Source organism: Plectropomus leopardus, chromosome 5, assembly GCF_026936395.1.
Source record: "Plectropomus leopardus strain MGB_pleo_1.0 chromosome 5, ASM2693639v1, whole genome shotgun sequence".
NCBI lineage: Eukaryota > Metazoa > Chordata > Actinopteri > Perciformes > Serranidae > Plectropomus > Plectropomus leopardus.
This window is the reverse complement of record NC_142180.1, coordinates 21,251,648-21,261,618: the sequence shown is the minus strand read 5'-3', so window position 1 is coordinate 21,261,618 and position 9,971 is coordinate 21,251,648. Positions and strand designations below refer to the sequence as shown.

Below are 9,971 nucleotides of genomic sequence, written 5' to 3'. Positions count from 1 at the left end.
TAAGACTATTTTATCTTACTTGATAGTAATCACAGTCCAAAATATGTGGTCATAATAGAATAATAACTGAGTAAATTTAAAAATAAACAAACAAATAAATTCTACGCTTTTCTTCGTCGTTGTATTTTAATATCTAGAAACATTTGTCTTAATTAAAAAGGCAATTTAAAAATTTAATTGCCATTAAAGCATTTGAAGTAGCTCACAGCCAAGAGCCAATCATATTGCGCCGTGCTCGGTTGCTAGACAACGAGTCGGCCAATTAGCGTGGTGGTTGTTTTGCTTGCAGTGGTGTGTGTACTGTCAGTTAGACCGACATGGTTTTAGGAGCTGCTGCCTCGTGAAGCGAGAAGCAGTTTGGGAATATCTAACAAACTGCAACGGTAAGTACGTTATCTAGACATTTCGGCATTTGCTTTTTAATAAATGTAACATTTTAAACGTCTGCTTTCGTAACTAACAAGTCGGCTTTTTTGGCTGAGACAGCGAGCCGCTCGGTTTCAATGTCAGGTTGTTTTCAGCTGGCAGTTAACGTTTGATTAGTTTAACACTGACTGGCTGCTTTGTAAAAGACCCACTGAACATTTGTTTTGATTTATTTTAATTACTTCATTAGCAAAACATGATTTCTTGAGTGAACGGTGTCCTGGAAAGCTAACGTCAAGGTTACACATTATTACCGACATACTTTGTTTCACGGTTATCTGTATGCACGTATCTCACAGTAACTTAGAGCTCAAATAAACGCTAGCTAAATTATTTGAAACAACTAGCATTTGTTTCGCCCCTAAAAGTAACGTTAAGGTAATCTATTTGATATATTTACTATTCTCGTTGTCACCTAAGTCAGTGTTTTTACATTTGCATGTCCGTCGTATCGATGATATTCGCAGAGATGTCAGTCGAATTACTTAAACTTTAAAATATTTTCATAGAAACATTGATATTTTGTAAACCATGTATATAAATATATGTTAGTTCATTAGGTAGGCCTACACCTAGCTAAAAAAATGCAGCCTTATACAGTACTGAGCAAGTGCTAGTCTTAGGCCACCTTAAACTTATCTATCAGAAGTCTCTTTACTAAAATACAACTAGAACACATATGAAATATCTATACAGTGTTGAATACGCAATTATTTCAGAAAAAACAACCTCAGCAGGCTAAAGTTAGTTCAAGTATGTAGTGTCACCTCCCTTTCAACTTAGCATGTCTTGAACTCTCTTGGGCAGACAAAATGAGCTTAACAATACTAATCTTTTGGTGTATTTACACCAGATTGCATTCAAGACATGTCCAAAGCTCAGTATTGGTTGTTTCAGATACCTTTTGTTATGGTTGTACAGCTCAAAGTTTCACACTATCAGCTTTAGTCTTAGTAAACCATTTTGTTCAGACTTTTTTTGTTTTTTAATGCATTGTACACGTTCTTTGTGTTCTTTGTTTGTATCTCAATAAAGAGAGTGAGAAATATACATTACTAAACAACAGTTATGCAAAAAATACTACCTAAATGAAGGTCATAATGTCCAGTGTTTGTTGAAACTGTTCAACTTTATAGTCATTTTAAAGGCTGAAGTCTGTGCTGCTGTTGAACTTTTTTTTGCATGAAAGGTTTGCTACAATGAGGGTGACAAAATAGACAGGAAAGGAAACAGAAAAATTAACATTATGACCTCTCTTAGGTTTTATTGCAGGGCTGTTGTATTAGACTGCATTAGATTTAGCCACTTAGAAACTAAGTGTAGGCAGACCAGTCTGAGCTGCCTCCTGTGATCCCATCAAGTATCCCTCATGGTTGGGAATGTGTTTTAAAGTCTTTTACAAATTAACAGCAAATCCTTATACATGCCACTGAGGGACCTCAAACCTTATGTATTCTGTAAATGCTTACTTGGAAATTTCCCTGTGAAGACTTTATACTAAAAAGACATTTGATTAATGAGTTAAAGGTTAACACTTGTTGAGTAGTCAGTCTAAGCGGGGTCTTGGCTTGCTAAGCTTTGTGGCTGTAGGCTTGCCATCTGTCTCGCCAGGCTGATTAAGTATCCCTGAAACCAAAGGGTAGCTTTCCTGAGTTGGGGAGTCACAGCCTTCTTATGAGTTCAATATAGAAAAAAGTGAATTGACAAAATGCTTTTTTGTAAAAGAAATATTCCATTATGACATGCAGTTTTTGCTCATGCTCAGATAGTTGCTGTTATAGAATGAGGTGTTGTAGATGACACCATACGTTTTTAGTGATAAAGTATGATTTATAGTATGTCTATTTGTTTTAAAAAACAAAACAAACATCCCCGTACAGGAGGAGAAATGCTTTTGATTCTGCAGACAAATCCCCATACTGTGTGTCCGGGATTAGTCTGATCAGCTGATTATAAGAGCATTGAGATAAGATACTGGCCTGGTCCCAGCCTGTAACCTGTACACTCCTGCAGTGACAACAGTGTCATACAAAAACTACAACATCAACAAAAACATCACAACAATAACAATATAACAATCATAATGAAACTGTCAAACCATCTCTAAATAAACACACATTTTTAATATATGAAATAATCTTTTTTCAATGTCATTACTGTTGCGCTCGTTGCCTGTGATAGATAGATGAATTAGCCCTTGTCATTCTGCTGTCCTCCTCACACTCAGTTATTTAGGTTGCTGCGTATTTCCACCCCTCAGCGCTGCATGTTTACTTCCGTTGCCTATTAATCCAGACTGTGTTGAATGGACGCTGCTAATCTGACCCTCTATTTCAGGAACACTGACTGTGTAGGTGGATCTTGTGTCGAGATTTGTGTGTCCTGCACATGTAGTAGACGATCCAGACACGTAGCCTGAAGGCTGCACTGCAACAATGCCAGAGTCTTCCCTAGGTGAGTTCAGATTTTGACATCTTTGTAGACCAGTGAATATGCACTGTGAATGAGACATCTTAAACAGTTGGCTTTTGTACTTGTACTTGTATCAGTTGTTCATTAACACTTTCAAATGCGGCAGGAACTGTTAAATGATTTGTAACAGGATTTTGACTTGATGTTGGCATAATCACCAATCCGTTAGATAAATGAAGTATAGTACAGGAGTGCTGTGTGTAGCTATTGTGTAATTTTGACCTCTATCTGGTGCTCTGTATCAAACCTTGTGAGTGAGGAACAGCTTAAACTAACACAAATGACAGACCAATGCTCTTGTTTGTTTTAGTGCTCAGAGTAACCCCAATTGATTTAACATTTACTATATATAAAGTATTCTGCTTTTGTTGTTAAGCATTAACAAAGTAGCACAAGGCCATACTGCATATATTTGACAGACATTTTTTCCCCAGAAGTCAAGGACATTTGCAGCAGCTCCGTTGAATGTAGACCATCTCCCTTGAGGCAGTTTAGCCAATCATTGCTGCCGCTGCACAGGAACTACATGCACAGTACGTTCTGCACAGACAACAATGTGCAGGAATGTCTGTCACACATCAGTCAGGTTTGTAAACTTACAAATGTCTCTTATTAACACATACATTCATAGCCTACTTGTAGTTTAAGGCATATGCAATACGACTGCAATGTTCTGTGTTTGAACCTGGCTGGTCCTCCATATCTTTTCTTTTTCCTTTATTCCTACTTCTACAGGAGGTGTCGTCTCTTGGCCTCCCACCAGTTTGGAAGGAGTCAAGCGGCAGCTCAGAGATGAATGTTGTGGCTGTGTTAAATTGCATGTATGACCTGATTCAGCTGCACCGCAGGAGCCTCCGCACCCTGGAAAACATGGAAGTGGAGCAGCTTAAGACCAGCAGCAATGTGGACTTCCTGCAGCTCACCAGCACCCAACTAAAAGTACAGTAACATTATGTTATCATATTATTCTTCACAACAAATTAAACACAGTGATTCCTTTATATTTGTATTATTTTCATATAGAAATAAAGATAACAGGACAAATGTTTAACCAGAACTAAGCGCCTCAAGAATTGGTTGTCAAAACTTAAAAATACCCAGCTCTCGTGTTAAATGTCCATGCCCATGTTGTCCTTTTATCACAGGAGCAGCTTGAACTATCCAAAAGAGAAAATACGGGACTCCTTGAGAGAGAGCGACAGCTGCAGCTGAAAGTGAAGAGTTTGCAAAACTGCCTGAAAAATGAAAAAGAAGAGGTACTTTCGTTGGACTTACTGCATCAGACAATGACTATTTACATGCACAAAATATTCTGTTTTTTTGCCCTCATTCTTAAAATGACAATATCTCTACTAAGCTGTTTACATGGCTAATGAAAATCAATACTCTTCTCATTAAAAATGGGAATAACTGTCACTTGTGACAGGAGTTTTACACAAGTGGCAGAATTGTTTGACTGTGGAAACACAGCCTCCCTCTTTCTTTCAAATGCTACATTCGAAATGAACCACAATTTAGAATATCCAAAAGGAATATGCTGTATACACGACCCTTTATCAAATTCTGAATATTGTGATATTTTGAATAATAGTGGAATATTAGTGTGCATGTAAGTGTAGTCAATACTGAGTGAATCAATAGAAAGTTTTTTTTTTAATCTTAGATGAATAAGCATGACAACAATAAACAATTGTTTTATTTCCTCCTGCAGGTGCAGAAACTTCAGAACATTATTGCTAGCCGGGCCAGCCAGTACAATCATGAGATGAAAAGGAAAGAAAGAGAATTTAATAAACTCAAGGAGCGCTTGAATCAACTTCTGGTTGACAAAAAGGACAAGAAACAAGGTTAAAGAGAAAACCTGTTCAGCCCTGTCCTTTGCCCCAGCATTTAACATTTTAGATTGAAACCAACATTTTAAAACACAATATTAAAATGAATGTGCCCCTTGTGACTTTTCTAAATTTATCTTTCTTGCTTCCAGCCATTGATGTATTGAATAGCATTGGAAGAGCTGATGGGAAGAGAAGCCTTTGGAAAACTGAAAAGACAGAAGCAAAGTGAGTTTACTTCTAATTTTCCAATTTTACATGTATCACTGAGCCTTGTCTCTAGAGACATTTTAATATGTGTTAATAAAAAAATGGGAATACAGGAGATAGAAATAAACACCATGATCTGAGAAAGTACTACTTATTCTAATTTTGTACATCAGCTCAGTCAGTCAGTTTTCTAGGTGACACAGATTTATTTTGGGAACATGCGTACGCTTCAAAAATAGTGGCACTGCTGAATGCTGTAGCTTTGATGAATTAGCTCTCTAGCTGTGTTATGTATGTGAGATTATGACAGTGAATAAACATAGATGATCATCTCTCTCATTCTAAGGCATGAGGGGGAGATGTATAAGACTCTGCTGAGTGACTATGACACCCGACAGAGGGAGCTGTTGCTGGAAAATGCAGAGTTGAAGAAAGTGCTGCAGCAGATGAAAAAAGACATGGTGTCCATTCTGAGTTCAAGGAAACCAACGTTGAAAGACGACAAACATCATGATGATGACATACATGTAGGACAAGTTGTTTCTCTCTTTTCTGTTTCTTAACTTTCAGCAACAGACAGATGCTACTTTTTCAAGTCACTGCTGTCACTTCATTGCTCTGTATTTCTGATTTGAAAATATGTGATCTTGAATTTATTTCTTAGGGCTTATAAAACAACCTTTTACTCCTTTGCCTCCCAGTATTTTAACAACCTAATAAGGCAGAGAGATTAATTGATTTCAAAGTGGTGGTTCATTTAAAAAATCATAATTTGTGTATCAAGTAGTCACCCTGTGTTATGCTGGATTTGTGAAATCAGTTTTTTTTTTGTCACAAGCCACCAAGGTTAATGAAGAATCCAAAACCAGAGAAGATGCTCGATGAATTGGAGAAAAATTGGATCACTTTTAACAACAGATAAGCTATATAAAAACTAGGGCTGTACATGACTGAGAATTATGCCAGCAAAATCAGATTTGGCTGTTCAATACGAATATTCTGTGATTCGGTTTGGTTTCCATACATTGTAAAGATTGATCGGGCTCAGCTGGACATTCAGTGTGACAGCGACATAAATGTAATATAGTAAACAAGCTAAGAGTGTTAATGATATGAAACAACAGTTTTTCAGACACTAGATATCAAAAGCCAGAGAGTGTATCTGGTGGGTCTGGTGGATCTGGTGAGTAAAAAAAAAAAAAAAACAACCAAAAAAAACTGCTTGGCTTGAAGCAATCTCAGTCGACTCAGGGTCTCCGACAGATAATTTGAATTTCTACCTTTCAAGGGGCAGCCATAATCCACACAGCAGTTTATAAACCAAAATCTCACGCAGGTATAATCCAGGTCTCATTTACCCAGATGTATGCTCACTAATTCCCAAACACATTTTCACTTAATCCTATCATCATCAAAACATTTTTGCAAAAATAGTCTCATTTATGGATGAGTGCTGTGCATTACAGCTCTGCTCAAAGGCAGAGTTTGTAAACAGATGTTTTGATAAAGTTATGACTGAACAGCTGGGTAAAAAGTGACAGTGAGGAACATAGTGTTTTATCCAAAGTTGATGCTCAACTCTCAATGCTCACGAAAAAGAAGCCAAACTTGCAGCAGTCAGTGCAAAATAAACACTCAGCATCCCGTCATACTGCTGGCGTTTGTAGTGTAAAAACGGCGCTCTCATTGCAAAGAATTAAAAAACAAAAAACACTCTGGCCTTAGGAAGAACCCCTTTGTGTACATGGCCCCTTAAATGTGTCATAGTCTTTTAGATGTGTTTGCCATGTGTGCAGCCAATAGATTCAAGAATATTTTTGTTGTCATTCTCAGGCTGACTCAGAGGGGGAAGAGGAAGTGTTTGATTCCAGTAAAGAAAGCGTAGAATTGTATTGCGTTCATGCCCGGGAGAAGCTGACAAACAGTATTCGCCTCCAGTGGCGAAGACTCAAAAGCCATGTTGAAAGATTGGACAGCCAAGGTAGTCTACATACACTTCATACACTGTCACTCTTGACCCTGATACTGTACATGGAAGGAATGTCACGCTGTGTCATGCATGCAAATTTGGATTCTTCTCTAACACCCCAAAATGTGTAAAATATTCCTGTGAAGCATGTTTTCATTACATACTGAAATCACTGGTCAGTACAGCAGTACATAAGAGATGAAATTAAACATAATTGTTAAATTTGATTTTTCGTTTTTTTTTTTGTTCAGCATCTTTGGCTCAGCTGGGCGAGAGGAAAAACACTGATGCTGTTTCCCGAGAGACACATGAGGAGGAGATGGACAGACTGAAGCTGGAGATCCAGCAGTGCAAAGACTTTATTCAAACACAACAGCAGCTTCTGCAGGTAAGACTGAATTCAAATGGACATTTTAGGCATCAAGCTTCTTGCAGCCCAGTTGCCCGAGGAAATGTTTGCAGTATACATTTCTGCAAACCAGGACTACATCACATCTGCAAGTTTGATAAGTATCATATTGACATTTCTTTTGGATGTGCTATGTAAGCTGAATTTTGTTATCAGGAGGTGGACGGGATGGTAGATGGCATGTGACTTTGGCAAGACACCAACCAAGCTTTTTTTACCTGAGCACTTAAACTAAAACCTTGTTTGCATGTTGGAGGAAAGATCCTGTATTTGGTTTGTTGCAACATTTAAATCTTTTATTAATTTCTGGCTAATCAAAACGCCTTTTGCGTCTTTTTCTTGCAGCAGCAGCTGAGCTCTCCGTGTGATGAGGAGACTCACTGCTCACTGCTGAGTGACTGCTTCATGCTGCAGGAGAAAGAGCGCTTCAGGGAGGAGTGGAAAACCCTCGAGGAACAGAGGAAGATCTTTGAGAGGGAGCGGAGGAACTTCACTGAGGCAGCTATAAGACTCAGCCATGAGGTGATTTATAAAACATCCCTTTTTAAAAAACTGAAAAATAGAAATAGAATTTAGGACATACAGCAAGAGGATAAGATGACTCATTGATGTCTGTTTTCCCCTTTTTGGCTGCTTTTGGGATGACTTTTATCTGGTTTCACTTTCAGAGGAAGGCCTTCGAGGACGATAGAGCGACGTGGCTCAAACACCAGTTTTTAAACATGAGTCCATTTCCTGACTCAAAGAAACCCCAGATGTCAAAGTCTAAAAGTGCCTTTTTAATACGTGAGTGTTACAGTTTACAGATTCAGTTCACCTTTGTTTTGATATTAGAATTTTCCACAGTTGATTGTTGAATAATAACTGGAAAAAAACTAAATGTTACATGATTTTGAACACTGCCAATGTAATTCCATTTTAACAACAACTGTGATGTAGTTTTATCTAAACTAAATCACTTCTTTTACATGTATTTTGGAGTAAAAGTATAGGATTATGTTACAATTTGTATATTTGTCTTTTTTTTTTAAAAAAAAATCTCCTTAAATCACTTTCCTGACAAGGATCAGTAAAGTTTCATCTTATATTTGCAGCTAAAACAGAAGCAAGCACAGCCTCAGCTCCAGAAAAGCTCACCAAATGCCCGTCTGGCACATCTTCCCCAACACCCAAATTTGTCCCACCCACCCCAACAACAAACCTTAATCACACACTTTGCCTTACCCCAGAAAACAGGTACAGGTAGGTTTTATTTTCACAAAACATGACATAATGTACCTGTAATTGAATGCTGCTGTCGTGTATTTCTGACTTTTTATCATAATTTAGTTTCAGATCAACCAAACCAAAGAGAAAGACCGAACATGTCGAAGAATCAAGCATCTTTTTAAACGGGAATTTTCCAGTTCAGCACAATCTTTGGAACGACAGTGAAGACTACAGCAGCCACACACTCACAAAGGAAAAGACCAGCTCTATATGAACCCCAAAACTCATAAACTTGAAGCAGAATTCTCATTTAATTTTGGAGAAAAACACCTGAATTGTGAATGCCATACACTCGAAGATGGACCGTAAAATTATTAAATAACAGTCAAAGTCAAACGGGCTCTGATTAGCTGCTGGTGTTCTGTGCAACTGAAAGAAAATCAAATTGTTTCTTTTTTATCATTGTACTGTTTTATTTTTAGATTATGTATTGGATTTATTTATGTGGTGCTGTAAATCTTATTTATTTATCTTAGTCTAGAGCTAGTGTTTTTTTGGCAATGCAGGTGCGCCACAAAAAGTGATGTGTGCCAGTAATGGGATGCTACTTGGCCATCATTAATAGTTGCTGTTGCACCTAAATTTGCCTAAAAGTATATCACAGCTTTTCAGCTTATGTTACCATGTTAAACTTGTGGCACAATGTTTTAGAATGTAATTTCAAATGCTGCTGTTTCACTGAATGCAATAAGAAACTGGGTTAAAAAATAAGAAGTATTTTTCTATAGTCTGATAAAGAAATATGGTTGACAGCATTGTTTTCTAGTTGTAGATACATTAGTAGCAGGTGATGTATGATGTTGAAGTTCTACAAGAAGAAAGGCTGTAAACATAAGATAAATTACATAATATGTTGTAGAACTTTTGACACTGAGGTTAGACCTTCTCATATATTTTTTAATGAATGAATTTATTTTAGTGGCATTATATTGACAAATGCGAATAATTCTTGCCACATTAATGTAACATTATGTATTCTAGACACTCGTCTTTTCTCAAATATTCATTATACTTTGTTGAAACACAAATTTCTTGTCATTTGACCTTTACTGGCCTCTATCAGAAACAAGTATGAGTTACTGACCAACAGAATTGCTTCACCTTTTCCTTCCCATTCATTGGTGGCCTCTAACTGAAGACAGTTGAGTCCATTGAGGTTAACACAGTGAAGCAGAAATTCCACAGGACTGTCTAGTAATGAGGTAAGTGCTTCAAATAAGTGCTTTGTCATTTACTTTTGTGGCCAAATAGTATTGCCCTTGTATGTCTTGGAGCTGAACTGTCTTGCAGTATTGTCAAATGTTGTTATAATTTGATGTATGTATTATGTAATTTGTTTTACATTATGGGGCAGTACAGTACATTATCAAGGAAATTAACTTGA

At 37.2% G+C, this 9,971-nt stretch overlaps 1 protein-coding gene across 3 annotated transcripts; it reads left to right on the top strand.

The window, feature by feature from the left end:
- The first annotated feature begins 290 nt into the window (after window positions 1-290).
- On the top strand, window positions 291-9,615 carry ssx2ipb (synovial sarcoma, X breakpoint 2 interacting protein b). 3 transcript variants are annotated; one of them, XM_042483688.2, is made up of 14 exons: window positions 291-383; window positions 2,764-2,880; window positions 3,336-3,484; window positions 3,634-3,837; window positions 4,044-4,154; window positions 4,610-4,745; window positions 4,883-4,958; window positions 5,287-5,467; window positions 6,774-6,921; window positions 7,161-7,297; window positions 7,664-7,840; window positions 7,987-8,104; window positions 8,413-8,554; window positions 8,648-9,615. In XM_042483688.2, the coding sequence occupies exons 2-14, from the start codon at window positions 2,862-2,864 to the stop codon at window positions 8,799-8,801; spliced, it is 1,752 nt and encodes a 583-aa protein (XP_042339622.2). In that variant the 5' UTR covers window positions 291-383; window positions 2,764-2,861; the 3' UTR covers window positions 8,802-9,615. The 3 variants fall into 3 exon arrangements, with proteins under 3 accessions (XP_042339622.2, XP_042339623.2, XP_042339619.2); XM_042483689.2 differs by having other exon boundaries at window positions 3,333-3,484; window positions 7,667-7,840; XM_042483685.2 differs by having other exon boundaries at window positions 3,333-3,484.
- The last annotated feature ends 356 nt before the right edge of the window (window positions 9,616-9,971 follow it).